Source organism: Leiobunum rupestre, chromosome 7 (assembly GCF_980474605.1).
Source record: "Leiobunum rupestre chromosome 7, qqLeiRupe1.1.hap1, whole genome shotgun sequence".
NCBI classification, from domain to species: domain Eukaryota; kingdom Metazoa; phylum Arthropoda; class Arachnida; order Opiliones; family Sclerosomatidae; genus Leiobunum; species Leiobunum rupestre.
In genome coordinates this window covers 13,520,805-13,546,499 of record NC_143390.1, presented here as the reverse complement: position 1 = coordinate 13,546,499, position 25,695 = coordinate 13,520,805, and the positions used below count along the sequence as shown (strand labels likewise).

The 25,695-nt window shown below is 36.6% G+C and overlaps 1 protein-coding gene and 41 non-coding genes across 43 annotated transcripts; all 42 read right to left on the bottom strand.

Annotated features, from left to right (window-relative positions):
* Window positions 1–3,443: 3,443 nt before the first annotated feature.
* On the bottom strand, window positions 3,444–7,612 carry Sec10 (Exocyst complex component Sec10). Of its 2 annotated transcripts, XM_090181279.1 has the most exons (16): window positions 7,465–7,612; window positions 7,328–7,404; window positions 7,027–7,263; window positions 6,706–6,968; window positions 6,494–6,632; window positions 6,373–6,417; window positions 6,168–6,308; window positions 5,898–6,110; window positions 5,623–5,844; window positions 5,150–5,258; window positions 4,973–5,096; window positions 4,828–4,914; window positions 4,650–4,761; window positions 4,432–4,588; window positions 4,209–4,369; window positions 3,444–3,645 (listed from the first exon to the last, which is right to left on the bottom strand). In XM_090181279.1, the coding sequence occupies exons 2-16, from the start codon at window positions 7,355–7,357 to the stop codon at window positions 3,559–3,561; spliced, it is 2,127 nt and encodes a 708-aa protein (XP_090037405.1). In that variant the 5' UTR covers window positions 7,358–7,404; window positions 7,465–7,612; the 3' UTR covers window positions 3,444–3,558. The 2 variants fall into 2 exon arrangements, with proteins under 2 accessions (XP_090037405.1, XP_090037404.1); XM_090181278.1 differs by having other exon boundaries at window positions 7,328–7,612.
* Window positions 7,613–11,281: 3,669 nt separating this feature from the next.
* Window positions 11,282–11,390, bottom strand: LOC149934823 (U6 spliceosomal RNA). Its single transcript, XR_016472638.1, has one exon. It is a non-coding gene; the product is annotated as a U6 spliceosomal RNA (small nuclear RNA).
* A 246-nt stretch (window positions 11,391–11,636) lies between these two features.
* On the bottom strand, window positions 11,637–11,745 carry LOC149934822 (U6 spliceosomal RNA). The gene has a single exon (XR_016472637.1). It is a non-coding gene; the product is annotated as a U6 spliceosomal RNA (small nuclear RNA).
* A 246-nt stretch (window positions 11,746–11,991) lies between these two features.
* On the bottom strand, window positions 11,992–12,100 carry LOC149934821 (U6 spliceosomal RNA). Its single transcript, XR_016472632.1, has one exon. It is a non-coding gene; the product is annotated as a U6 spliceosomal RNA (small nuclear RNA).
* Window positions 12,101–12,346: 246 nt separating this feature from the next.
* Window positions 12,347–12,455, bottom strand: LOC149934820 (U6 spliceosomal RNA). Its single transcript, XR_016472631.1, has one exon. It is a non-coding gene; the product is annotated as a U6 spliceosomal RNA (small nuclear RNA).
* A 246-nt stretch (window positions 12,456–12,701) lies between these two features.
* LOC149934819 (U6 spliceosomal RNA) lies at window positions 12,702–12,810 on the bottom strand. The gene has a single exon (XR_016472661.1). It is a non-coding gene; the product is annotated as a U6 spliceosomal RNA (small nuclear RNA).
* Window positions 12,811–13,056: 246 nt separating this feature from the next.
* Window positions 13,057–13,165, bottom strand: LOC149934818 (U6 spliceosomal RNA). The gene has a single exon (XR_016472629.1). It is a non-coding gene; the product is annotated as a U6 spliceosomal RNA (small nuclear RNA).
* A 246-nt stretch (window positions 13,166–13,411) lies between these two features.
* LOC149934817 (U6 spliceosomal RNA) lies at window positions 13,412–13,520 on the bottom strand. Its single transcript, XR_016472628.1, has one exon. It is a non-coding gene; the product is annotated as a U6 spliceosomal RNA (small nuclear RNA).
* Window positions 13,521–13,766: 246 nt separating this feature from the next.
* LOC149934816 (U6 spliceosomal RNA) lies at window positions 13,767–13,875 on the bottom strand. The gene has a single exon (XR_016472627.1). It is a non-coding gene; the product is annotated as a U6 spliceosomal RNA (small nuclear RNA).
* Window positions 13,876–14,121: 246 nt separating this feature from the next.
* On the bottom strand, window positions 14,122–14,230 carry LOC149934815 (U6 spliceosomal RNA). The gene has a single exon (XR_016472626.1). It is a non-coding gene; the product is annotated as a U6 spliceosomal RNA (small nuclear RNA).
* A 246-nt stretch (window positions 14,231–14,476) lies between these two features.
* LOC149934814 (U6 spliceosomal RNA) lies at window positions 14,477–14,585 on the bottom strand. The gene has a single exon (XR_016472625.1). It is a non-coding gene; the product is annotated as a U6 spliceosomal RNA (small nuclear RNA).
* Window positions 14,586–14,831: 246 nt separating this feature from the next.
* LOC149934813 (U6 spliceosomal RNA) lies at window positions 14,832–14,940 on the bottom strand. Its single transcript, XR_016472623.1, has one exon. It is a non-coding gene; the product is annotated as a U6 spliceosomal RNA (small nuclear RNA).
* A 246-nt stretch (window positions 14,941–15,186) lies between these two features.
* On the bottom strand, window positions 15,187–15,295 carry LOC149934812 (U6 spliceosomal RNA). The gene has a single exon (XR_016472622.1). It is a non-coding gene; the product is annotated as a U6 spliceosomal RNA (small nuclear RNA).
* Window positions 15,296–15,541: 246 nt separating this feature from the next.
* Window positions 15,542–15,650, bottom strand: LOC149934811 (U6 spliceosomal RNA). The gene has a single exon (XR_016472621.1). It is a non-coding gene; the product is annotated as a U6 spliceosomal RNA (small nuclear RNA).
* A 246-nt stretch (window positions 15,651–15,896) lies between these two features.
* LOC149934810 (U6 spliceosomal RNA) lies at window positions 15,897–16,005 on the bottom strand. Its single transcript, XR_016472620.1, has one exon. It is a non-coding gene; the product is annotated as a U6 spliceosomal RNA (small nuclear RNA).
* Window positions 16,006–16,251: 246 nt separating this feature from the next.
* Window positions 16,252–16,360, bottom strand: LOC149934809 (U6 spliceosomal RNA). The gene has a single exon (XR_016472619.1). It is a non-coding gene; the product is annotated as a U6 spliceosomal RNA (small nuclear RNA).
* Window positions 16,361–16,606: 246 nt separating this feature from the next.
* Window positions 16,607–16,715, bottom strand: LOC149934808 (U6 spliceosomal RNA). Its single transcript, XR_016472617.1, has one exon. It is a non-coding gene; the product is annotated as a U6 spliceosomal RNA (small nuclear RNA).
* A 246-nt stretch (window positions 16,716–16,961) lies between these two features.
* On the bottom strand, window positions 16,962–17,070 carry LOC149934807 (U6 spliceosomal RNA). Its single transcript, XR_016472636.1, has one exon. It is a non-coding gene; the product is annotated as a U6 spliceosomal RNA (small nuclear RNA).
* A 246-nt stretch (window positions 17,071–17,316) lies between these two features.
* LOC149934806 (U6 spliceosomal RNA) lies at window positions 17,317–17,425 on the bottom strand. Its single transcript, XR_016472616.1, has one exon. It is a non-coding gene; the product is annotated as a U6 spliceosomal RNA (small nuclear RNA).
* Window positions 17,426–17,671: 246 nt separating this feature from the next.
* On the bottom strand, window positions 17,672–17,780 carry LOC149934805 (U6 spliceosomal RNA). Its single transcript, XR_016472615.1, has one exon. It is a non-coding gene; the product is annotated as a U6 spliceosomal RNA (small nuclear RNA).
* Window positions 17,781–18,026: 246 nt separating this feature from the next.
* On the bottom strand, window positions 18,027–18,135 carry LOC149934804 (U6 spliceosomal RNA). Its single transcript, XR_016472614.1, has one exon. It is a non-coding gene; the product is annotated as a U6 spliceosomal RNA (small nuclear RNA).
* Window positions 18,136–18,381: 246 nt separating this feature from the next.
* Window positions 18,382–18,490, bottom strand: LOC149934803 (U6 spliceosomal RNA). The gene has a single exon (XR_016472613.1). It is a non-coding gene; the product is annotated as a U6 spliceosomal RNA (small nuclear RNA).
* A 246-nt stretch (window positions 18,491–18,736) lies between these two features.
* Window positions 18,737–18,845, bottom strand: LOC149934802 (U6 spliceosomal RNA). Its single transcript, XR_016472612.1, has one exon. It is a non-coding gene; the product is annotated as a U6 spliceosomal RNA (small nuclear RNA).
* Window positions 18,846–19,091: 246 nt separating this feature from the next.
* Window positions 19,092–19,200, bottom strand: LOC149934801 (U6 spliceosomal RNA). Its single transcript, XR_016472611.1, has one exon. It is a non-coding gene; the product is annotated as a U6 spliceosomal RNA (small nuclear RNA).
* Window positions 19,201–19,446: 246 nt separating this feature from the next.
* Window positions 19,447–19,555, bottom strand: LOC149934800 (U6 spliceosomal RNA). Its single transcript, XR_016472610.1, has one exon. It is a non-coding gene; the product is annotated as a U6 spliceosomal RNA (small nuclear RNA).
* A 246-nt stretch (window positions 19,556–19,801) lies between these two features.
* LOC149934799 (U6 spliceosomal RNA) lies at window positions 19,802–19,910 on the bottom strand. The gene has a single exon (XR_016472609.1). It is a non-coding gene; the product is annotated as a U6 spliceosomal RNA (small nuclear RNA).
* Window positions 19,911–20,156: 246 nt separating this feature from the next.
* Window positions 20,157–20,265, bottom strand: LOC149934798 (U6 spliceosomal RNA). The gene has a single exon (XR_016472608.1). It is a non-coding gene; the product is annotated as a U6 spliceosomal RNA (small nuclear RNA).
* A 246-nt stretch (window positions 20,266–20,511) lies between these two features.
* On the bottom strand, window positions 20,512–20,620 carry LOC149934797 (U6 spliceosomal RNA). The gene has a single exon (XR_016472606.1). It is a non-coding gene; the product is annotated as a U6 spliceosomal RNA (small nuclear RNA).
* Window positions 20,621–20,866: 246 nt separating this feature from the next.
* LOC149934796 (U6 spliceosomal RNA) lies at window positions 20,867–20,975 on the bottom strand. Its single transcript, XR_016472642.1, has one exon. It is a non-coding gene; the product is annotated as a U6 spliceosomal RNA (small nuclear RNA).
* Window positions 20,976–21,221: 246 nt separating this feature from the next.
* Window positions 21,222–21,330, bottom strand: LOC149934795 (U6 spliceosomal RNA). The gene has a single exon (XR_016472605.1). It is a non-coding gene; the product is annotated as a U6 spliceosomal RNA (small nuclear RNA).
* Window positions 21,331–21,576: 246 nt separating this feature from the next.
* On the bottom strand, window positions 21,577–21,685 carry LOC149934794 (U6 spliceosomal RNA). The gene has a single exon (XR_016472604.1). It is a non-coding gene; the product is annotated as a U6 spliceosomal RNA (small nuclear RNA).
* Window positions 21,686–21,931: 246 nt separating this feature from the next.
* On the bottom strand, window positions 21,932–22,040 carry LOC149934793 (U6 spliceosomal RNA). The gene has a single exon (XR_016472603.1). It is a non-coding gene; the product is annotated as a U6 spliceosomal RNA (small nuclear RNA).
* Window positions 22,041–22,286: 246 nt separating this feature from the next.
* Window positions 22,287–22,395, bottom strand: LOC149934792 (U6 spliceosomal RNA). Its single transcript, XR_016472602.1, has one exon. It is a non-coding gene; the product is annotated as a U6 spliceosomal RNA (small nuclear RNA).
* Window positions 22,396–22,641: 246 nt separating this feature from the next.
* On the bottom strand, window positions 22,642–22,750 carry LOC149934791 (U6 spliceosomal RNA). Its single transcript, XR_016472635.1, has one exon. It is a non-coding gene; the product is annotated as a U6 spliceosomal RNA (small nuclear RNA).
* A 246-nt stretch (window positions 22,751–22,996) lies between these two features.
* LOC149934790 (U6 spliceosomal RNA) lies at window positions 22,997–23,105 on the bottom strand. The gene has a single exon (XR_016472601.1). It is a non-coding gene; the product is annotated as a U6 spliceosomal RNA (small nuclear RNA).
* A 246-nt stretch (window positions 23,106–23,351) lies between these two features.
* Window positions 23,352–23,460, bottom strand: LOC149934789 (U6 spliceosomal RNA). The gene has a single exon (XR_016472600.1). It is a non-coding gene; the product is annotated as a U6 spliceosomal RNA (small nuclear RNA).
* A 246-nt stretch (window positions 23,461–23,706) lies between these two features.
* On the bottom strand, window positions 23,707–23,815 carry LOC149934788 (U6 spliceosomal RNA). Its single transcript, XR_016472599.1, has one exon. It is a non-coding gene; the product is annotated as a U6 spliceosomal RNA (small nuclear RNA).
* Window positions 23,816–24,061: 246 nt separating this feature from the next.
* LOC149934787 (U6 spliceosomal RNA) lies at window positions 24,062–24,170 on the bottom strand. The gene has a single exon (XR_016472598.1). It is a non-coding gene; the product is annotated as a U6 spliceosomal RNA (small nuclear RNA).
* A 246-nt stretch (window positions 24,171–24,416) lies between these two features.
* LOC149934786 (U6 spliceosomal RNA) lies at window positions 24,417–24,525 on the bottom strand. The gene has a single exon (XR_016472597.1). It is a non-coding gene; the product is annotated as a U6 spliceosomal RNA (small nuclear RNA).
* Window positions 24,526–24,771: 246 nt separating this feature from the next.
* On the bottom strand, window positions 24,772–24,880 carry LOC149934785 (U6 spliceosomal RNA). The gene has a single exon (XR_016472595.1). It is a non-coding gene; the product is annotated as a U6 spliceosomal RNA (small nuclear RNA).
* A 246-nt stretch (window positions 24,881–25,126) lies between these two features.
* LOC149934784 (U6 spliceosomal RNA) lies at window positions 25,127–25,235 on the bottom strand. Its single transcript, XR_016472594.1, has one exon. It is a non-coding gene; the product is annotated as a U6 spliceosomal RNA (small nuclear RNA).
* A 246-nt stretch (window positions 25,236–25,481) lies between these two features.
* LOC149934783 (U6 spliceosomal RNA) lies at window positions 25,482–25,590 on the bottom strand. The gene has a single exon (XR_016472593.1). It is a non-coding gene; the product is annotated as a U6 spliceosomal RNA (small nuclear RNA).
* Between the last annotated feature and the right edge of the window lie 105 nt (window positions 25,591–25,695).

Genomic DNA, 25,695 nt, shown 5'->3' with positions numbered 1-25,695 from the left:
TACAGTATTTACATTATTTACAGTGTATGCAGGGGATTTTGGAGAGTCGACAACCTGGGCCAATATTAGTTTTTTGGGTTATTAGGAGAGGTCAGTCCTTTGGAATTAGGCAGAGGTGTGTTGGAGCGCAAAAGTACCTTGCCGTTGCGTATGCAAAGGTTTCCGCCCGTCTTCGTGGATTTAATTTATATTTTCCTTTTTGGATTTTTTTAAATAAATTGGGATTTTTGGGTTGGTATTATGTGTCTTTAAATTTTCGCGGTTTAATTAGTTCCACATCGAGATATATATATATCGAAGTGGGACTATTGCTATGGATGGATTGTCGTTAAGTGTTGTGTGTTTGTTTGTTTGTTTGTTTGGTGTGGAAAGCAACGACACGGCAAATGGCGCTGCGAAAATAATTTCGGAACTTCTACTGTTTTAGCGACGCGGAGGGAGTTGGCTTAGTTGGCTAGTTAAGTTGTCGAAATTCTCTTCCATTTTTCCGACTTATTTTACGTATATTTTCGGAGTTTAAGGTCAAGTGAACCTCAAACTTCGCGTCGGGTGGTGGGTGGTGGGTGTGGGCACACTCGCTTAAGATGCCTCGCTCGAAAGTGAGTACTCGAATAAACGAGCTTGAAAATTTTAAATGTTCGGGTGGTGAGCAGTGGTAGGTGGGCACACTCGCTTAAGATGCCTCGCTCGAAAGTGAATACTCGAATAAACGAGCTCGAAAATTTTAAATGCCCTCTTCCCCATATGTACTTATAAATGCTCTAAAAGCCCCACAATGAGATACCTATTTTCTTATTTAAATAAATCAACAACTTCATCACTCGTTACACCAAACAAAAGGTTTAAGACAAACTACGAGCTCAATCCACACGGACGAACTTCCTTTTGGGTAATAAAAGCAATAGAACCATAGAGAAACAATTATAAATTGAAGTCACTATCGGGAGAAGGTATTATATTATTAAGAACACGCGTACGCTTAAAAAGTTAAAGCATTGAAGACTCTATTTCCCTTCACACACTTACGTACCGCCATTATTAATTATTGGACTCCCATACTCATCCAAAAACTTGGGGCATTCGGGCATATGTATTTTTATATCAATGAATGTAAATTTTTATTACGATACCGTATACCATTCGCAAAACTTAGGTATATTAACTTACAAGTTCACGTAAAGACTACCCGTTTATAGCTCTACCACAAATAGATCGAAATTTAAAATATAGCTTTTTGTCAAATTACCTTGCAAGTTAAGTCAAAACCAATATGCATTAATCAAGAATGAATTTATGTACTTAGAATATGGGAGATCAAAAAATCCAAAGCAGTCGGACTTAAGCTTAATTACATTCAAGGGTATCTTTTTTTTAATTTGTGCAATAATAGGAATTTTGGTGTTTGAACCATACCCAAATGTTTGATATCAATTTCCTAAAATAAACATATTTGAATCCCAGTTTAAGAATTTCTTTAAATCATTTGTCCACTAATTTCAATAATTTAAAAAAATTATGTTTGTCGTGTTTTGCTTACCTATTTCACCTTTGATACTTTACGTCTATCTAACGATAGGAAATCAAATGACCTCAACAGCTTATGAATTGGTTTGCCCACCCGTGTATCCTGAGGGTGGGCGGTGGCCACTCGTTAACATAGGATGGTAAATAGTATATCTAACTATAGGAAATCACATGGGCTCAACAGTTTTTATATTAGTTTGCCCACCCGGGTCTCCTGATGGTGGGCGGCATCCACCCTTTCACTTAGGGTGGCAATTTATATATCCAACGATAAGAAATCACAAAGCCTCAAAAGCTTTGTATTAGTTTGCCTACCTGTGTCTACTAAGGGTGTATGGCTTTGCCCCCTCGAATACACTGATGTGGAACTAATATTACGGCCTGGGCTGACTTGTTTTTGGCATGTTTTTGGGAAAATCGACAGTTTTTGGGCTGTTTTTCAAAATAAGGATTGGCGGTTTTTGGGGTTTTTTTTCAGTTTTATTTTGGCGGGTTTTCGGTTGATAATCTGGCATCCCGGCATTTGATTCCCCCCATTTCACAGCCGTGTGCATTTATGATTTAACTTTTACCAAATTAGTTGAAATTACCATTTTCCGATTTAAAAAAATTTCAATTGATTGGTAATATTTGGGTGACAATAAAAATTTATCTAATAATCCTGGATATTAGTAATATTTTGGTGACAATAAAATTTCCTCAAGTAATCCCTAATAACGCAAGAGAACGCATTGGCGGTAGATTTGTTTTGTTTATAAATCGTTCGTTTTTGTTTTGAATCCAGAACCAATTTAAGAAAATGCGTAGAACTAGTAAGCGTGTTATGGCGGTTCATGATTTATCTAAAAAGTTGGAAGGGGAATCGTCAAAATATAACAAGATAAATGAAGATATGGCTCAAGTTTTAGGAGAAATAGAAAAACCCAAATCATCCAAGCGTGTGAAACTAGAGACTGCCAATGGAGTGCCAAAGTCTTTGAAAGATGGGAAATATATAGGAGCACATGTCAGTATAGCTGGGGGTATTCACAAATCTGTTCTACAAGCCCATGAAATTGGAGCCACTGCATTCGCCTTGTTCCTCAAGTCAAACCACCAATGGAATGCCAAACCCTTGGAAGCCAAAGATGTAACTCTCTTCAAGGAAAACTGTGTTAAATACAACTACCCTTCAAATGTCATAGTACCACATTCTTGTTATTTGCTGAATATTGCAGCCCCAAAACCTGAAACACTTACCAAAAGTCGTGACGCTATGATCGAAGAACTTCACCGTTGCGAACAGCTTGGGTTAACGTTATTCAACATTCACCCTGGCTCAACATGTGGTACAATTTCTGTAGAAGAAGGCATTCGTAGATGTGCTGAAAGTATTAACATAGCGCATGAAGCTACTAAAGGAGTGACAGTTCTAGTTGAAAATATGTGTGGACAAGGCAACACTTTGGGTGGAGACTTCCATGAATTGAAAGAAATTATCTCGCAAATCAAAGATAAATCACGCATTGGAATGTGTTTGGATACCTGTCACGCATTTGCTTACGGGTATGATCTTGCAAACTCATCTGGCTTTGAAAATATGATGAGCGACTTGGATTCCATAATTGGCTTAAAATACCTTAAAGCCATTCATTTGAATGATTCCACTGGGGAGGTTGGAAGCCATTTGGACAGACACGCTAATATTGGATGTGGAAAGATAGGCAAGGAAGGTTTCAAGCGCATCATGTCCGATAAGAGATTCAACAAAATTCCCATGGTCTTAGAAACACCCCCGAAGGTGGGCTATGACAAAGAAATCTCAATTTTAAAGAAAATGTGTAATTGAATTTGTTCTGTAAAGCTTTTTAATTATAATTCATACAAAATTGTATTCTAAAAATTAATAAATTATAAATTTTCATATCTACTGGCACAAATATTTGCACATGTACCACTTCAGTTTATTAAACTAGATATTTTTCCATGACACTAATAATAAGGCAAGAACATACCCATTTTGATTCGCCCTTAGTCTTCCTATACAAAGGAAGATTATTTGAATCTACTCATTAACTTCTCAGTTTTATAATCGGCACGTAGTTGTACAAAGTTGATCAAAACTGCTAATGGAAGGCCAGCCTAAATATTAAATTAAGGATTAATATACTTCCAATAATGGTACTGATTTAAGATTGATCCATTATTGATATTGCAATTGTACTGATTAAAGGGAATATGAACTTCATAATGAATTTCAAATTTTTCCCACAAGATTTAACGGAAGCTAGAGGTGATTGGTGCTATTTACATTTAAAGCAAGCTGTAACTCGTTTTAACAGACGATTTTTCGATTTAGTTCATACTCCGTTTAAGTGGTTTTTGTTTAAAATTGCTATTTAATTGAAAAAAAAAAACTATTGACACTAATTTTTTACCAATAAATAAAGTCAATTTTTCTAATTCCTTGTGGATACGCTGCAGCCCAAACCAACAAATTATATAACAGAAACCAGGATATCTCATTGCTGCGTACAAATGTACTTTTTTCCAAGTGGAAAATGGGATTGCCCATCGCAGAATAATGTTTTTTTCAGTAAAAATTGGTATTCCATTCCCCATAGTAGTAAATAATTGGCACCAGTTAAACCTCAAAATCAATGAAATTACAGTATCATAAAACACTAGTATAAATTTTTCCTTACCAGCTGGTCTCCAGAGCACACTTGTTTTAAATTATCTGGCTTCACTAATAGCAAATTGCATAAAGCGTGCAGGGTGTTTATTAAATTGTTTAACATTGGAACATTAAATTCTTTCAGGTATCTGCGATATTCGTTTACATCACACAATAATACCATGGCACCTAATAAAAAAAATTACAATAAAAGTAACGCACTTCAAGCAATCAAAATAAAAAAAACTTACCAAAAGTTGTATATTGAAACTGCAACAGATGTTCGTAAATAACTCTGTGTAAACGAAGTCCCAGCTCCATCAAAACAGCCTCTATATTTTTACCGTCTAAAGTGCATTTAATTTTGCTTGACAAATCTTTAATAAACTTTGTAACAGATTTGCACGCCTAAAATAATTTAAATTTTAAATATAACTTATTTTTGTTATTATAAACAAGTGTAAATTACATCAGTTATCATTGGTGCGCCATCTTCCGCATCAGGCTCCGTTTTAAAATCAGTTTTCCTTTGCAACGTTTGCAATAACGTTTTCACCCAGCCAACTATCGTAGCTACACACCTGAAATTGAAATCCAATTACAAATTAAAATAAAACAGAATAATCAGAAGATATTAATATAATAACCTATCCAAGCCCGTTTGAAGTTTCATCTCCATTTGTTCCATGATGGTTTTCTTCCTTTGTAAACAATCACTATGCTTTGGAGTTGATCTAAAACAAATTTAAAAATTAATAATTAATTCAAAAAAACAATTAATTTATTAATTACATGACTAAAGGAACTAAAGTATCTAAAAACTGCTTCTCCAGAAGATGAAAGACTGAATTACACTGTTGAGCCACACTAAAGAAATAAATCTCCGGGGCAGTTTTTGATTCGGGATGTGGAATACCTAAAATGAAAATGCTTTCACTCTTAATTAAATTAACTTTTAAATAGTCTTACTGTGCAATCCCAACTCCAAAGCATAATCAATATGTTCGATGCACAAATAATGAAGTAGTATTTCAAAAATCTTCAACGAATTAGAAGGAATATCACTAGGTTTTGACAGCTAGGGATAAATTTAGGTTAATATTGTAAGAAATAAGGTTATTTTTTGGGTATGTGTAGATAGTGCTTTTGGGTTCAGTTTTTCAAATAACAGTTAATTAAAAAAAAGTGTGACTCGGTTATTAATTTATAGAACTTTTGAAAATGGTTTTTGGTTTTAATCTTCTAAAAACTTCAGTTTCTAAACAATTAATAATATTTATATATATGTTAAATCAATTAACTGAATAAAAAAAATTAATATTGAAGCCCCAAATAAAATTTTCAACTGATTTAGATTTACTCAAAAAACTGCTATATGAAAAAACTGATAAATCTTGGTTAACAGATATTCACACATCTCTACAGTTTTCCATTTATCTAACCATTTGACATCTTTGTAAAGCCAATTTACTCTCTTGCAATAAACTAATGGCCACTTCTTCAGACAAAAAAGTTTCTCCTCCATAATTTTCTACTTGTTGACCAATATTCATGTTGCTAAGTTTGGCTCTGATTTCCCAACCAATTTCCTGTATTCCTGAAAATTGTTTCTTCTGATGTTTCTTCTTATCGTAGTATTTTCTCAACACGAAGCAGCACTTGTCCTAATTATAAAAAAAGTGAGTTTTTTGCTACATTTATAATATTTTCTATTTACTTTTAAAGACTGTGCTTCGAGCATTATGTAGGTGTCCAGGTACCGACTGAAAATTGTCCTTGTAATTTTGGATAAATAAGAAGGCGCATCAGTACCCATTTTTAAATTAGACAATTCTGCAGAAAGTTTTGTGGTTTTAGAATAAAGTTCGTGTAATGTGTGAAGATACATATTTGGGTTGCTGCGGTCTTCAAGTTTGCTGGTAATATACGCCTGAAAATAAACATATTTTATATAGTAATAGGATATATAAAATTTTACATTTATTACTTCTAGCTTGAGATGGTATAGATTCAAGATAAATTTAGCCATTATATGTTGGGGATCATTGAAAACTTGCTCCATTATAACTTGATTGCGCTTGCAAAGTGGAGCGGCACCATCAAATATATGATCATCTTGATATAGCGACTGTAAAAGTTATTATTTCAACATTAAATTTATATCCCACTCTAAATTTAACTTCTGGATTTACCGATTGACATTGTTCAATAAAAGCATTAATACACTGTGAATATCCCTGTAAAAAAAAAAGCATTTCGAAGCTGTTGAAGATTTATACATTTTTAAGCAGTGTTAAGGAATAATAATAATACCTTAAATTGCGATGCGATAGAAGCCACTTCTTTCATTCGGATTCTGTCATCGCAAAGCTGCGCATTTACAAAAGCTTCAATTAAAGTTCTTTCAATTTCATCATACTTAGCAGCTATATGCTTCTGGGCAATATCAAATCTAATAAGTGTGGAAAAATTAAAGACTTAATACAATTAAATAGCTAATTAATCAAATGAGGAAGTGTACATACTTTCCAGGAGGTAATTCTTGAGCAATTAAATGCAGCTTTAGGATGATATCAGCAGCTTGGAATAGTTCATTAGGATCAGACAATATTTTGTTCAAGGGTGTCTCATTGTTGAGAAATTCGGCAAAATGTGTCATTAGTTTCTGAGCTTCAACAGCTCTAGCTCTGGGAATGTTGACACTCTCCAATTGTTCTCCCAAATGAACCACTTTTGTAGCTACATAATCTATTCTTTCATCTAAGTCTTTAAACACGGAAAACCCCTCCTAAAAAATTTTGAATTTAAATACTTGATGTCAAATTTATCTGCCTAATGAATTGTACTTTATTTTTTTCCAGAAGTTGGGCCATTTCAGCCCAATAAAGCTTTTCGCCTTCATGACAAATTATTTCTAATCGTTCACATTTCTGTTGGGTATTCTCATACTCTACATGCAAAAATGTAATTGCATCTTCAAAAGCCTTATGAAGCACATCTGGATTAAACGTTTCTCCTTCTCCATAGCCTCCAGCAGTTCTCCAAGCTAATCTTTCCACAAATTCTTCAGGATCAAATGGGTCCTACAAAAGGTTTCCTTTAATGACATGTCATGACAAACACACATGAAGGAACGGCAAGGCTTACTTGTTCCAATTCCGTTAAAAAACTTGCCATAATGAGAAAAGACTTCGTTATTTTAGGAAGTCATATGCCTTTATATACTGAAATATTTATTTAACAGAATATAAAATAGGTCTAAGAAACCGTTGGGAGGGGGCTACTTAAGATAAGTGAAAGGTCTTCGGTCATCATCATGACCTTAAACACCAGAAGAAGAGACGAATAATTCGCTTGAGAGTGTCTACATCCACACCCCTGTTGTTGAATCTAGCCAAAGTTGCTACTCTCACACCCCTTGAACCGAAGCTTTGAACGAAGCACGACGGGCTGCTTACACACGCCGTGAACGTAGAACGATGCTATAGCGACATCCCGTGGACATAGCTGAAGTTCTACGACTACCAAATCGTTAGCTGCTATAGCTACCAAGGGCTAGAGTACCATCGTATTTCGTTGCATTTAGTGTCAGGTGGTAACAAATTTAGTACAGTAATCCAAACTTGGTTCGTTTTCCTAATATAATATAATTAATTAGTTAAAAAATAAAATAAGCAACTGTAATATAAAAAACTATGTAATAAATTTTTAAAAGTGAATTATTTAAGTACTTATTTTGAAACATATTAACTAACTTCAATATTAAAAAATAAAATAAGCAATTGTAATATAAACAAGTCGGCCCAGCCGAATAATTAGTTTCACATCTACGCAAAATATCAAAGGTTAAATAGTTAAGCTACCTTCGATGTCTTACGACATGCAATAATAATCCAATATAATTAATTTACAACGTCGAAAAATAATCCTATTCTAGCATATCGAAAGAAATTGTCTAATTCAAACTTCCCGCGAAACTAATCCTATTACATTTTTAATTCTTTTTCTTTTAATTATTGATATAGCTTAGAAAATAAGTAATTATAATTAATTTACAACGTCGAGAAATATTCCTATTATAATAATCCTATTATAACATATCGAAGGAAATTGACTAATTCAAACTTCCCGCCACCCGCCAATTATAATCCTATTCTAGCATATCGAAATAAATTGTTTAATTCAAACTTCCCGCCAAACTGATCCTATTACATTTTTAATTATTTTTCTTTTAATTATTGATATAGCTTAGAAAATAAGTAATTATAATTAATTTAAAACGTCGAGAAATATTTCTATGGCCAATATATTATGGCCAATGTGGTGTTTTACCGACTTTTAATCTTATCTTGCGACTAAAAAAAATTAAAATGGCCGACAAAAAACTGAATCGACCCTATAAAATCGATAGAAACAATATTTTATTCAATAATGTCAAATGTGCTGTTTAACTACGCGTCCGAGGAATCTTCAGACTTGGACCAAAAACCTGGAAGCAAAGATGTTCCAAGACTTATTCAATTGGTACTAGAATCTACTATGATTGCAAATGGAGCCGTAGTTGTCTAGTGAAGGTGGTGCTCTTCATCCCTAATGACTGCTTTGAAGTTACTCAACATGAGACGGAAGCTGCACATAACCATGAAAATGTACGCAGAGTACACTGTTGGGCGCGTGTAATTCGTAACGTGGATAAAAGATTAGAGCGTGATGTCAATTGTAAAGCAATTCGCCATGAAATACGGGATGACGCTTTTTAACTTCAGCTTGCAAAATCGGAAACGGAGTTTGAAATTGCAGCCTATCTATGGATTAAAAAATGGGAGACAGAAGCGGAGGCTTTCGTATCATATTTCATATCTGGCTTACGTGGTCTTTCATACCCCGATCGCCTCAAGCGCCTGAACCTTATGTCGCTAGCAGATAGACGTCTTCGGACGGACATTGTAGAAACCTACAAAATAATCTATGGCTTCTATGACGTGTCTGCAACGCACTTTTTTGACCTCCAATGGACAGGGCGCAAGGCTCCCACCATTATCAAGAAAAGATGTCTCAGTACGGTTCGGCGTACGTTCTTCACCCAACGCGTTATAAACACGTGGAACTGTCTTCCATCGGACGTTAAAATCAAATCGTCTGTGTTTGCCTTTAAGGCCCGTTTCGCTAAGTTTCGCGGATCGCGCTAGTGTGTGTACATCTTGTTTTTGTTTTGTTTGTATATATTGTTTTTATTCCTTATTTTTGGTTTGGTTTTGACTTTGTTCTCACTTTGTTGTAGAGGTGTCAGGGCATAATAAGTGTATAGCTTTCTCTACCTGACGAAATAAAAATGTATTATAGTACGTACATTGATAAGTACAATGACTGGTTTGAAGGTAGAGCTGAAGGTTACAGAAGTACTAACAACGGCTTAGAGTCAATCAACAACAATATCAAGCGAGAATGCACTTTGCGAGAACGTTTACCGATAGGGGAGTTTTTTACAAAAAATATGGAATACATTAGTAGGTGGTCTGTTAACGGAAGCGTACAATTGGGCACGGTCAAACGTCTTCGTCCGAATCGAAACAAACAGAGGAATCACAAACATTCAACCAAGCCACAAATCAATGATGTGAAGCTGTATGAAAAACAAGGAAAAAATATGTCATGGAGATTGTTCGACACCTACGCCAAATGGCAACAGCTACTGTGGAAAGTGAGACTGGAACACAGCTACTTGCTCGTGCAAAGTTTTCCAAAAACACTTTATTTGCAAACATACCTTAGGTTTGGCGATAAGACTTAATCTGTATATGGTTTCTCTTGAAGCGAAAGGCCAGGGCCGGCGTTAGGGGGGGGGGGGGTAAACGGGGCAAAAGCACCCCGGGCCCGGGCCTCCGAAAGGGGCCCGCCGGAACGGGTGCCAAACTAAAATTTTCTGACTATTTCCAAAAAACAAAATTTTGGAGTAAAAATTACCTGGGGCCAGAAAATCCTAGCACCGGCCCTGCGAAAGGCGTACCAATCGGACTAAAGAGAAAGCGAGGTAGACCCAAAAAGTGTACCAAAACTTTACTCTTGCAGTAATTGTGTAAATGTCGTCCAATTTCAATAAATGTCTGGTCAAAATCTTTTATATAGTCGGGTATTATTTTTCATTTTTCCGGTAAAAAACAACATTGGCAATTTTTTATTTGGGAGTCGGCTACTTTGCTATATTTTAGTCGGGCTGTTTAAATGCCACCCTTATAATATTCCTATTATAACATATCCAAAGAAATTGACTAATTCAAACTTGCTCGATGTGTAGCTCCATCTACCAAGTCATCGCTTTCCACGACGCCAACGACAAACAACACTTAACGACACTCCGTCCATAGCAATAGTGTCACTTCGAATATATATTCGATGTGAAACTAAAAATATATCGTATAAAAATAAATTTTTAAAAGTTCATCAATTCAATACCTAGCTATCTTATAACATTTTAACTAATTTCAATAATAAAATTTTTAACGTGTGCCAACATAACAAAATTTGGAGTTATTATATGACATGATTACAACGAATAAAATTATATGGTTAAAATAAAATTAACAAAATACTTTTCACACCCCGTAGACGTAGCAACTTGGCTAAGTCCAAACTCCGTGAAACTCCAAAATTCGGTTTTTAATGCGTGAATAAGTATCTTCCTTCATGTTAATTTCATATTCAATGTATTTAAAGGGTTTTAAGATTTAAATTGCGCGTTGCAGAAAGCGTAAAAAGGAAATTAATAACTTTCACACTCCGTGGACGTAGACAAATTGCTACGTCCTCACCCCGTGAAACTCCGAAATTCGGTATTTAATGCGTGAATTTTTATATTTAATTGGCAATTAACGGGGGATTTCTGGCATCACGAAGAAACAATTAGTCACTTTACCCAATATGACCTCGGAAATTAAGAAAACTACCAATCGAGCGCGTTTTTCGCCCAATATTTTTTAAACGGTTTCTTTCTTACCACGCTGGTTTTAATATCATCTTAAATTTAAATAATATCTAACGAGTAAAAAATTAATAATCCCGTCGTTTCCCTAATACGAAATTGAACCAAGTAGGGGGCGACGAAAAAATTTGGAACGCTTCACGATTTTGCGTGTCATCCTTGCGCAGGGGCCATGCTAATCTTCTCTGTATCGTTCCAATTTTAATAAATGTCAGATTCCGAAGAATCGACATAACCACTAGGGGCCCACTTCGCTTATATAGCCCCATTTTCGCTTAAGTCACTTTACCCTATATGACCATTGAAATTAAGAATACTATCAATCGAGCGCGTTTTTCGCCCAATATTTTTTAAACGGTTTCTTTCTTACCACGCTGGTTTTAATATCATCTTAAATTTAAATAATATCTAACGAGTAAACAATTAATAATCCCGTCGTTTCCCTAATACGAAATTGAACCAAGTAGGGGGCGACGAAAAAATTTGGAACGCTTCACGATTTTGCGTGTCATCCTTGCGCAGGGGCCATGCTAATCTTCTCTGTATCGTTCCAATTTTAATAAATGTCAGATTCCGAAGAATCGACATAACCACTAGGGGCCCACTTCGCTTATATAGCCCCATTTTCGATTTAGTCACTTTACCCTATATGACCATTGAAATTAAGAATACTATCAATCGAGCGCGTTTTTCGCCCAATATTTTTTAAACGGTTTCTTTCTTACCACGCTGGTTTTAATATCATCTTAAATTTAAATAATATCTAACGAGTAAACAATTAATAATCCCGTCGTTTCCCTAATACGAAATTGAACCAAGTAGGGGGCGACGAAAAAATTTGGAACGCTTCACGATTTTGCGTGTCATCCTTGCGCAGGGGCCATGCTAATCTTCTCTGTATCGTTCCAATTTTAGTAAATGTCAGATTCCGAAGAATCGACATAACCACTAGGGGCCCACTTCGCTTATATAGCCCCATTTTCGATTTAGTCACTTTACCCTATATGACCATTGAAATTAAGAATACTATCAATCGAGCGCGTTTTTCGCCCAATATTTTTTAAACGGTTTCTTTCTTACCACGCTGGTTTTAATATCATCTTAAATTTAAATAATATCTAACGAGTAAACAATTAATAATCCCGTCGTTTCCCTAATACGAAATTGAACCAAGTAGGGGGCGACGAAAAAATTTGGAACGCTTCACGATTTTGCGTGTCATCCTTGCGCAGGGGCCATGCTAATCTTCTCTGTATCGTTCCAATTTTAGTAAATGTCAGATTCCGAAGAATCGACATAACCACTAGGGGCCCACTTCGCTTATATAGCCCCATTTTCGATTTAGTCACTTTACCCTATATGACCATTGAAATTAAGAATACTATCAATCGAGCGCGTTTTTCGCCCAATATTTTTTAAACGGTTTCTTTCTTACCACGCTGGTTTTAATATCATCTTAAATTTAAATAATATCTAACGAGTAAACAATTAATAATCCCGTCGTTTCCCTAATACGAAATTGAACCAAGTAGGGGGCGACGAAAAAATTTCGAACGCTTCACGATTTTGCGTGTCATCCTTGCGCAGGGGCCATGCTAATCTTCTCTGTATCGTTCCAATTTTAGTAAATGTCAGATTCCGAAGAATCGACATAACCACTAGGGGCCCACTTCGCTTATATAGCCCCATTTTCGATTTAGTCACTTTACCCTATATGACCATTGAAATTAAGAATACTATCAATCGAGCGCGTTTTTCGCCCAATATTTTTTAAACGGTTTCTTTCTTACCACGCTGGTTTTAATATCATCTTAAATTTAAATAATATCTAACGAGTAAACAATTAATAATCCCGTCGTTTCCCTAATACGAAATTGAACCAAGTAGGGGGCGACGAAAAAATTTGGAACGCTTCACGATTTTGCGTGTCATCCTTGCGCAGGGGCCATGCTAATCTTCTCTGTATCGTTCCAATTTTAGTAAATGTCAGATTCCGAAGAATCGACATAACCACTAGGGGCCCACTTCGCTTATATAGCCCCATTTTCGATTTAGTCACTTTACCCTATATGACCATTGAAATTAAGAATACTATCAATCGAGCGCGTTTTTCGCCCAATATTTTTTAAACGGTTTCTTTCTTACCACGCTGGTTTTAATATCATCTTAAATTTAAATAATATCTAACGAGTAAACAATTAATAATCCCGTCGTTTCCCTAATACGAAATTGAACCAAGTAGGGGGCGACGAAAAAATTTGGAACGCTTCACGATTTTGCGTGTCATCCTTGCGCAGGGGCCATGCTAATCTTCTCTGTATCGTTCCAATTTTAGTAAATGTCAGATTCCGAAGAATCGACATAACCACTAGGGGCCCACTTCGCTTATATAGCCCCATTTTCGATTTAGTCACTTTACCCTATATGACCATTGAAATTAAGAATACTATCAATCGAGCGCGTTTTTCGCCCAATATTTTTTAAACGGTTTCTTTCTTACCACGCTGGTTTTAATATCATCTTAAATTTAAATAATATCTAACGAGTAAACAATTAATAATCCCGTCGTTTCCCTAATACGAAATTGAACCAAGTAGGGGGCGACGAAAAAATTTGGAACGCTTCACGATTTTGCGTGTCATCCTTGCGCAGGGGCCATGCTAATCTTCTCTGTATCGTTCCAATTTTAGTAAATGTCAGATTCCGAAGAATCGACATAACCACTAGGGGCCCACTTCGCTTATATAGCCCCATTTTCGATTTAGTCACTTTACCCTATATGACCATTGAAATTAAGAATACTATCAATCGAGCGCGTTTTTCGCCCAATATTTTTTAAACGGTTTCTTTCTTACCACGCTGGTTTTAATATCATCTTAAATTTAAATAATATCTAACGAGTAAACAATTAATAATCCCGTCGTTTCCCTAATAAGAAATTGAACACAGTAGGGGGCGACGAAAAAATTTGGAACGCTTCACGATTTTGCGTGTCATCCTTGCGCAGGGGCCATGCTAATCTTCTCTGTATCGTTCCAATTTTAGTAAATGTCAGATTCCGAAGAATCGACATAACCACTAGGGGCCCACTTCGCTTATATAGCCCCATTTTCGATTTAGTCACTTTACCCTATATGACCATTGAAATTAAGAATACTATCAATCGAGCGCGTTTTTCGCCCAATATTTTTTAAACGGTTTCTTTCTTACCACGCTGGTTTTAATATCATCTTAAATTTAAATAATATCTAACGAGTAAACAATTAATAATCCCGTCGTTTCCCTAATACGAAATTGAACCAAGTAGGGGGCGACGAAAAAATTTGGAACGCTTCACGATTTTGCGTGTCATCCTTGCGCAGGGGCCATGCTAATCTTCTCTGTATCGTTCCAATTTTAGTAAATGTCAGATTCCGAAGAATCGACATAACCACTAGGGGCCCACTTCGCTTATATAGCCCCATTTTCGATTTAGTCACTTTACCCTATATGACCATTGAAATTAAGAATACTATCAATCGAGCGCGTTTTTCGCCCAATATTTTTTAAACGGTTTCTTTCTTACCACGCTGGTTTTAATATCATCTTAAATTTAAATAATATCTAACGAGTAAACAATTAATAATCCCGTCGTTTCCCTAATACGAAATTGAACCAAGTAGGGGGCGACGAAAAAATTTGGAACGCTTCACGATTTTGCGTGTCATCCTTGCGCAGGGGCCATGCTAATCTTCTCTGTATCGTTCCAATTTTAGTAAATGTCAGATTCCGAAGAATCGACATAACCACTAGGGGCCCACTTCGCTTATATAGCCCCATTTTCGATTTAGTCACTTTACCCTATATGACCATTGAAATTAAGAATACTATCAATCGAGCGCGTTTTTCGCCCAATATTTTTTAAACGGTTTCTTTCTTACCACGCTGGTTTTAATATCATCTTAAATTTAAATAATATCTAACGAGTAAACAATTAATAATCCCGTCGTTTCCCTAATACGAAATTGAACCAAGTAGGGGGCGACGAAAAAATTTGGAACGCTTCACGATTTTGCGTGTCATCCTTGCGCAGGGGCCATGCTAATCTTCTCTGTATCGTTCCAATTTTAGTAAATGTCAGATTCCGAAGAATCGACATAACCACTAGGGGCCCACTTCGCTTATATAGCCCCATTTTCGATTTAGTCACTTTACCCTATATGACCATTGAAATTAAGAATACTATCAATCGAGCGCGTTTTTCGCCCAATATTTTTTAAACGGTTTCTTTCTTACCACGCTGGTTTTAATATCATCTTAAATTTAAATAATATCTAACGAGTAAACAATTAATAATCCCGTCGTTTCCCTAATACGAAATTGAACCAAGTAGGGGGCGACGAAAAAATTTGGAACGCTTCACGATTTTGCGTGTCATCCTTGCGCAGGGGCCATGCTAATCTTCTCTGTATCGTTCCAATTTTAGTAAATGTCAGATTCCGAAGAATCGACATAACCACTAGGGGCCCACTTCGCTTATATAGCCCCATTTTCGATTTAGTCACTTTACCCTATATGACCATTGAAATTAAGAATACTATCAATCGAGCGCGTTTTTCGCCCAATATTTTTTAAACGGTTTCTTTCTTACCACGCTGGTTTTAATATCATCTTAAATTTAAATAATATCTAACGAGTAAACAATTAATAATCCCGTCGTTTCCCTAATACGAAATTGAACCAAGTAGGGGGCGACGAAAAAATTTGGAACGCTTCACGATTTTGCGTGTCATCCTTGCGCAGGGGCCATGCTAATCTTCTCTGTATCGTTCCAATTTTAGTAAATGTCAGATTCCGAAGAATCGACATAACCACTAGGGGCCCACTTCGCTTATATAGCCCCATTTTCGATTTAGTCACTTTACCCTATATGACCATTGAAATTAAGAATACTATCAATCGAGCGCGTTTTTCGCCCAATATTTTTTAAACGGTTTCTTTCTTACCACGCTGGTTTTAATATCATCTTAAATTTAAATAATATCTAACGACTAAACAATTAATAATCCCGTCGTTTCCCTAATACGAAATTGAACCAAGTAGGGGGCGACGAAAAAATTTGGAACGCTTCACGATTTTGCGTGTCATCCTTGCGCAGGGGCCATGCTAATCTTCTCTGTATCGTTCCAATTTTAGTAAATGTCAGATTCCGAAGAATCGACATAACCACTAGGGGCCCACTTCGCTTATATAGCCCCATTTTCGATTTAGTCACTTTACCCTATATGACCATTGAAATTAAGAATACTATCAATCGAGCGCGTTTTTCGCCCAATATTTTTTAAACGGTTTCTTTCTTACCACGCTGGTTTTAATATCATCTTAAATTTAAATAATATCTAACGAGTAAACAATTAATAATCCCGTCGTTTCCCTAATACGAAATTGAACCAAGTAGGGGGCGACGAAAAAATTTGGAACGCTTCACGATTTTGCGTGTCATCCTTGCGCAGGGGCCATGCTAATCTTCTCTGTATCGTTCCAATTTTAGTAAATGTCAGATTCCGAAGAATCGACATAACCACTAGGGGCCCACTTCGCTTATATAGCCCCATTTTCGCTTAAGTCACTTTACCCTATATGACCATTGAAATTAAGAATACTATCAATCGAGCGCGTTTTTCGCTCAATATTTTTTAAACGGTTTCTTTCTTACCACGCTGGTTTTAATATCATCTTAAATTTAAATAATATCTAACGAGTAAACAATTAATAATCCCGTCGTTTCCCTAATACGAAATTGAACCAAGTAGGGGGCGACGAAAAAATTTGGAACGCTTCACGATTTTGCGTGTCATCCTTGCGCAGGGGCCATGCTAATCTTCTCTGTATCGTTCCAATTTTAATAAATGTCAGATTCCGAAGAATCGACATAACCACTAGGGGCCCACTTCGCTTATATAGCCCCATTTTCGATTTAGTCACTTTACCCTATATGACCATTGAAATTAAGAATACTATCAATCGAGCGCGTTTTTCGCCCAATATTTTTTAAACGGTTTCTTTCTTACCACGCTGGTTTTAATATCATCTTAAATTTAAATAATATCTAACGAGTAAACAATTAATAATCCCGTCGTTTCCCTAATACGAAATTGAACCAAGTAGGGGGCGACGAAAAAATTTGGAACGCTTCACGATTTTGCGTGTCATCCTTGCGCAGGGGCCATGCTAATCTTCTCTGTATCGTTCCAATTTTAGTAAATGTCAGATTCCGAAGAATCGACATAACCACTAGGGGCCCACTTCGCTTATATAGCCCCATTTTCGATTTAGTCACTTTACCCTATATGACCATTGAAATTAAGAATACTATCAATCGAGCGCGTTTTTCGCCCAATATTTTTTAAACGGTTTCTTTCTTACCACGCTGGTTTTAATATCATCTTAAATTTAAATAATATCTAACGAGTAAACAATTAATAATCCCGTCGTTTCCCTAATACGAAATTGAACCAAGTAGGGGGCGACGAAAAAATTTGGAACGCTTCACGATTTTGCGTGTCATCCTTGCGCAGGGGCCATGCTAATCTTCTCTGTATCGTTCCAATTTTAGTAAATGTCAGATTCCGAAGAATCGACATAACCACTAGGGGCCCACTTCGCTTATATAGCCCCATTTTCGATTTAGTCACTTTACCCTATATGACCATTGAAATTAAGAATACTATCAATCGAGCGCGTTTTTCGCCCAATATTTTTTAAACGGTTTCTTTCTTACCACGCTGGTTTTAATATCATCTTAAATTTAAATAATATCTAACGAGTAAACAATTAATAATCCCGTCGTTTCCCTAATACGAAATTGAACCAAGTAGGAAGCGACGAAAAAATTTGGAACGCTTCACGATTTTGCGTGTCATCCTTGCGCAGGGGCCATGCTAATCTTCTCTGTATCGTTCCAATTTTAGTAAATGTCAGATTCCGAAGAATCGACATAACCACTAGGGGCCCACTTCGCTTATATAGCCCCATTTTCGATTTAGTCACTTTACCCTATATGACCTCGGAAATTAAGAAAACTCTCAATCGAGCGCGTTTTTCGCCCAATATTTTTTAAACGGTTTCTTTCTTACCACGCTGGTTTTAATATCATCTTAAATTTAAATAATATCTAACGAGTAAACAATTAATAATCCCGTCGTTTCCCTAATACGAAATTGAACCAAGTAGGGGGCGACGAAAAAATTTGGAACGCTTCACGATTTTGCGTGTCATCCTTGCGCAGGGGCCATGCTAATCTTCTCTGTATCGTTCCAATTTTAGTAAATGTCAGATTCCGAAGAATCGACATAACCACTAGGGGCCCACTTCGCTTATATAGCCCCATTTTCGATTTAGTCACTTTACCCTATATGACCATTGAAATTAAGAATACTATCAATCGAGCGCGTTTTTCGCCCAATATTTTTTAAACGGTTTCTTTCTTACCACGCTGGTTTTAATATCATCTTAAATTTAAATAATATCTAACGAGTAAACAATTAATAATCCCGTCGTTTCCCTAATACGAAATTGAACCAAGTAGGGGGCGACGAAAAAATTTGGAACGCTTCACGATTTTGCGTGTCATCCTTGCGCAGGGGCCATGCTAATCTTCTCTGTATCGTTCCAATTTTAGTAAATGTCAGATTCCGAAGAATCGACATAACCACTAGGGGCCCACTTCGCTTATATAGCCCCATTTTCGATTTAGTCACTTTACCCTATATGACCATTGAAATTAAGAATACTATCAATCGAGCGCGTTTTTCGCCCAATATTTTTTAAACGGTTTCTTTCTTACCACGCTGGTTTTAATATCATCTTAAATTTAAATAATATCTAACGAGTAAACAATTAATAATCCCGTCGTTTCCCTAATACGAAATTGAACCAAGTAGGGGGCGACGAAAAAATTTGGAACGCTTCACGATTTTGCGTGTCATCCTTGCGCAGGGGCCATGCTAATCTTCTCTGTATCGTTCCAATTTTAGTAAATGTCAGATTCCGAAGAATCGACATAACCACTAGGGGCCCACTTCGCTTATATAGCCCCATTTTCGATTTAGTCACTTTACCCTATATGACCATTGAAATTAAGAATACTATCAATCGAGCGCGTTTTTCGCCCAATATTTTTTAAACGGTTTCTTTCTTACCACGCTGGTTTTAATATCATCTTAAATTTAAATAATATCTAACGAGTAAACAATTAATAATCCCGTCGTTTCCCTAATACGAAATTGAACCAAGTAGGGGGCGACGAAAAAATTTGGAACGCTTCACGATTTTGCGTGTCATCCTTGCGCAGGGGCCATGCTAATCTTCTCTGTATCGTTCCAATTTTAGTAAATGTCAGATTCCGAAGAATCGACATAACCACTAGGGGCCCACTTCGCTTATATAGCCCCATTTTCGATTTAGTCACTTTACCCTATATGACCATTGAAATTAAGAATACTATCAATCGAGCGCGTTTTTCGCCCAATATTTTTTAAACGGTTTCTTTCTTACCACGCTGGTTTTAATATCATCTTAAATTTAAATAATATCTAACGAGTAAACAATTAATAATCCCGTCGTTTCCCTAATACGAAATTGAACCAAGTAGGGGGCGACGAAAAAATTTGGAACGCTTCACGATTTTGCGTGTCATCCTTGCGCAGGGGCCATGCTAATCTTCTCTGTATCGTTCCAATTTTAGTAAATGTCAGATTCCGAAGAATCGACATAACCACTAGGGGCCCACTTCGCTTATATAGCCCCATTTTCGATTTAGTCACTTTACCCTATATGACCATTGAAATTAAGAATACTATCAATCGAGCGCGTTTTTCGCCCAATATTTTTTAAACGGTTTCTTTCTTACCACGCTGGTTTTAATATCATCTTAAATTTAAATAATATCTAACGAGTAAACAATTAATAATCCCGTCGTTTCCCTAATACGAAATTGAACCAAGTAGGGGGCGACGAAAAAATTTGGAACGCTTCACGATTTTGCGTGTCATCCTTGCGCAGGGGCCATGCTAATCTTCTCTGTATCGTTCCAATTTTAGTAAATGTCAGATTCCGAAGAATCGACATAACCACTAGGGGCCCACTTCGCTTATATAGCCCCATTTTCGATTTAGTCACTTTACCCTATATGACCATTGAAATTAAGAATACTATCAATCGAGCGCGTTTTTCGCCCAATATTTTTTAAACGGTTTCTTTCTTACCACGCTGGTTTTAATATCATCTTAAATTTAAATAATATCTAACGAGTAAACAATTAATAATCCCGTCGTTTCCCTAATACGAAATTGAACCAAGTAGGGGGCGACGAAAAAATTTGGAACGCTTCACGATTTTGCGTGTCATCCTTGCGCAGGGGCCATGCTAATCTTCTCTGTATCGTTCCAATTTTAGTAAATGTCAGATTCCGAAGAATCGACATAACCACTAGGGGCCCACTTCGCTTATATAGCCCCATTTTCGATTTAGTCACTTTACCCTATATGACCATTGAAATTAAGAATACTATCAATCGAGCGCGTTTTTCGCCCAATATTTTTTAAACGGTTTCTTTCTTACCACGCTGGTTTTAATATCATCTTAAATTTAAATAATATCTAACGAGTAAACAATTAATAATCCCGTCGTTTCCCTAATACGAAATTGAACCAAGTAGGGGGCGACGAAAAAATTTGGAACGCTTCACAATTTTGCGTGTCATCCTTGCGCAGGGGCCATGCTAATCTTCTCTGTATCGTTCCAATTTTAGTAAATGTCAGATTCCGAAGAATCGACATAACCACTAGGGGCCCACTTCGCTTATATAGCCCCATTTTCGATTTAGTCACTTTACCCTATATGACCATTGAAATTAAGAATACTATCAATCGAGCGCGTTTTTCGCCCAATATTTTTTAAACGGTTTCTTTCTTACCCCGCTGGTTTTAATATCATCTTAAATTTAAATAATATCTAACGAGTAAACAATTAATAATCCCGTCGTTTCCCTAATACGAAATTGAACCAAGTAGGGGGCGACGAAAAAATTTGGAACGCTTCACGATTTTGCGTGTCATCCTTGCGCAGGGGCCATGCTAATCTTCTCTGTATCGTTCCAATTTTAGTAAATGTCAGATTCCGAAGAATCGACATAACCACTAGGGGCCCACTTCGCTTATATAGCCCCATTTTCGATTTAGTCACTTTACCCTATATGACCATTGAAATTAAGAATACTATCAATCGAGCGCGTTTTTCGCCCAATATTTTTTAAACGGTTTCTTTCTTACCACGCTGGTTTTAATATCATCTTAAATTTAAATAATATCTAACGAGTAAACAATTAATAATCCCGTCGTTTCCCTAATACGAAATTGAACCAAGTAGGGGGCGACGAAAAAATTTGGAACGCTTCACGATTTTGCGTGTCATCCTTGCGCAGGGGCCATGCTAATCTTCTCTGTATCGTTCCAATTTTAGTAAATGTCAGATTCCGAAGAATCGACATAACCACTAGGGGCCCACTTCGCTTATATAGCCCCATTTTCGATTTAGTCACTTTACCCTATATGACCATTGAAATTAAGAATACTATCAATCGAGCGCGTTTTTCGCCCAATATTTTTTAAACGGTTTCTTTCTTACCACGCTGGTTTTAATATCATCTTAAATTTAAATAATATCTAACGAGTAAACAATTAATAATCCCGTCGTTTCCCTAATACGAAATTGAACCAAGTAGGGGGCGACGAAAAAATTTGGAACGCTTCACGATTTTGCGTGTCATCCTTGCGCAGGGGCCATGCTAATCTTCTCTGTATCGTTCCAATTTTAGTAAATGTCAGATTCCGAAGAATCGACATAACCACTAGGGGCCCACTTCGCTTATATAGCCCCATTTTCGATTTAGTCACTTTACCCTATATGACCATTGAAATTAAGAATACTATCAATCGAGCGCGTTTTTCGCCCAATATTTTTTAAACGGTTTCTTTCTTACCACGCTGGTTTTAATATCATCTTAAATTTAAATAATATCTAACGAGTAAACAATTAATAATCCCGTCGTTTCCCTAATACGAAATTGAACCAAGTAGGGGGCGACGAAAAAATTTGGAACGCTTCACGATTTTGCGTGTCATCCTTGCGCAGGGGCCATGCTAATCTTCTCTGTATCGTTCCAATTTTAGTAAATGTCAGATTCCGAAGAATCGACATAACCACTAGGGGCCCACTTCGCTTATATAGCCCCATTTTCGCTTAAGTCACTTTACCCTATATGACCATTGAAATTAAGAATACTATCAATCGAGCGCGTTTTTCGCTCAATATTTTTTAAACGGTTTCTTTCTTACCACGCTGGTTTTAATATCATCTTAAATTTAAATAATATCTAACGAGTAAACAATTAATAATCCCGTCGTTTCCCTAATACGAAATTGAACCAAGTAGGGGGCGACGAAAAAATTTGGAACGCTTCACGATTTTGCGTGTCATCCTTGCGCAGGGGCCATGCTAATCTTCTCTGTATCGTTCCAATTTTAATAAATGTCAGATTCCGAAGAATCGACATAACCACTAGGGGCCCACTTCGCTTATATAGCCCCATTTTCGCTTAAGTCACTTTACCCTATATGACCATTGAAATTAAGAATACTATCAATCGAGCGCGTTTTTCGCCCAATATTTTTTAAACGGTTTCTTTCTTACCACGCTGGTTTTAATATCATCTTAAATTTAAATAATATCTAACGAGTAAACAATTAATAATCCCGTCGTTTCCCTAATACGAAATTGAACCAAGTAGGGGGCGACGAAAAAATTTGGAACGCTTCACGATTTTGCGTGTCATCCTTGCGCAGGGGCCATGCTAATCTTCTCTGTATCGTTCCAATTTTAGTAAATGTCAGATTCCGAAGAATCGACATAACCACTAGGGGCCCACTTCGCTTATATAGCCCCATTTTCGATTTAGTCACTTTACCCTATATGACCATTGAAATTAAGAATACTATCAATCGAGCGCGTTTTTCGCCCAATATTTTTTAAACGGTTTCTTTCTTACCACGCTGGTTTTAATATCATCTTAAATTTAAATAATATCTAACGAGTAAACAATTAATAATCCCGTCGTTTCCCTAATACGAAATTGAACCAAGTAGGGGGCGACGAAAAAATTTGGAACGCTTCACGATTTTGCGTGTCATCCTTGCGCAGGGGCCATGCTAATCTTCTCTGTATCGTTCCAATTTTAGTAAATGTCAGATTCCGAAGAATCGACATAACCACTAGGGGCCCACTTCGCTTATATAGCCCCATTTTCGATTTAGTCACTTTACCCTATATGACCATTGAAATTAAGAATACTATCAATCGAGCGCGTTTTTCGCCCAATATTTTTTAAACGGTTTCTTTCTTACCACGCTGGTTTTAATATCATCTTAAATTTAAATAATATCTAACGAGTAAACAATTAATAATCCCGTCGTTTCCCTAATACGAAATTGAACCAAGTAGGGGGCGACGAAAAAATTTGGAACGCTTCACGATTTTGCGTGTCATCCTTGCGCAGGGGCCATGCTAATCTTCTCTGTATCGTTCCAATTTTAGTAAATGTCAGATTCCGAAGAATCGACATAACCACTAGGGGCCCACTTCGCTTATATAGCCCCATTTTCGATTTAGTCACTTTACCCTATATGACCATTGAAATTAAGAATACTATCAATCGAGCGCGTTTTTCGCCCAATATTTTTTAAACGGTTTCTTTCTTACCACGCTGGTTTTAATATCATCTTAAATTTAAATAATATCTAACGAGTAAACAATTAATAATCCCGTCGTTTCCCTAATAAGAAATTGAACACAGTAGGGGGCGACGAAAAAATTTGGAACGCTTCACGATTTTGCGTGTCATCCTTGCGCAGGGGCCATGCTAATCTTCTCTGTATCGTTCCAATTTTAGTAAATGTCAGATTCCGAAGAATCGACATAACCACTAGGGGCCCACTTCGCTTATATAGCCCCATTTTCGATTTAGTCACTTTACCCTATATGACCATTGAAATTAAGAATACTATCAATCGAGCGCGTTTTTCGCCCAATATTTTTTAAACGGTTTCTTTCTTACCACGCTGGTTTTAATATCATCTTAAATTTAAATAATATCTAACGAGTAAACAATTAATAATCCCGTCGTTTCCCTAATACGAAATTGAACCAAGTAGGGGGCGACGAAAAAATTTGGAACGCTTCACGATTTTGCGTGTCATCCTTGCGCAGGGGCCATGCTAATCTTCTCTGTATCGTTCCAATTTTAGTAAATGTCAGATTCCGAAGAATCGACATAACCACTAGGGGCCCACTTCGCTTATATAGCCCCATTTTCGATTTAGTCACTTTACCCTATATGACCATTGAAATTAAGAATACTATCAATCGAGCGCGTTTTTCGCCCAATATTTTTTAAACGGTTTCTTTCTTACCACGCTGGTTTTAATATCATCTTAAATTTAAATAATATCTAACGAGTAAACAATTAATAATCCCGTCGTTTCCCTAATACGAAATTGAACCAAGTAGGGGGCGACGAAAAAATTTGGAACGCTTCACGATTTTGCGTGTCATCCTTGCGCAGGGGCCATGCTAATCTTCTCTGTATCGTTCCAATTTTAGTAAATGTCAGATTCCGAAGAATCGACATAACCACTAGGGGCCCACTTCGCTTATATAGCCCCATTTTCGATTTAGTCACTTTACCCTATATGACCATTGAAATTAAGAATACTATCAATCGAGCGCGTTTTTCGCCCAATATTTTTTAAACGGTTTCTTTCTTACCACGCTGGTTTTAATATCATCTTAAATTTAAATAATATCTAACGAGTAAACAATTAATAATCCCGTCGTTTCCCTAATACGAAATTGAACCAAGTAGGGGGCGACGAAAAAATTTGGAACGCTTCACGATTTTGCGTGTCATCCTTGCGCAGGGGCCATGCTAATCTTCTCTGTATCGTTCCAATTTTAGTAAATGTCAGATTCCGAAGAATCGACATAACCACTAGGGGCCCACTTCGCTTATATAGCCCCATTTTCGATTTAGTCACTTTACCCTATATGACCATTGAAATTAAGAATACTATCAATCGAGCGCGTTTTTCGCCCAATATTTTTTAAACGGTTTCTTTCTTACCACGCTGGTTTTAATATCATCTTAAATTTAAATAATATCTAACGAGTAAACAATTAATAATCCCGTCGTTTCCCTAATACGAAATTGAACCAAGTAGGGGGCGACGAAAAAATTTGGAACGCTTCACGATTTTGCGTGTCATCCTTGCGCAGGGGCCATGCTAATCTTCTCTGTATCGTTCCAATTTTAGTAAATGTCAGATTCCGAAGAATCGACATAACCACTAGGGGCCCACTTCGCTTATATAGCCCCATTTTCGATTTAGTCACTTTACCCTATATGACCATTGAAATTAAGAATACTATCAATCGAGCGCGTTTT

Excerpts from the sequence above, each read along its gene's own strand:
- Sec10 (XM_090181278.1), bottom strand. The coding sequence starts at position 7,357 with ATGGCAAGTTTTTTAACGGAATTGGAACAA. Across the intron at positions 5,097-5,149 it reads TTTGGAGTTGGGATTGCACA|GTATTCCACATCCCGAATCA; the intron begins GTAAGACTATTT and ends TTTTCATTTTAG. Across the intron at positions 4,762-4,827 it reads CTTCAAACGGGCTTGGATAG|GTGTGTAGCTACGATAGTTG; the intron begins GTTATTATATTA and ends TTTCAATTTCAG.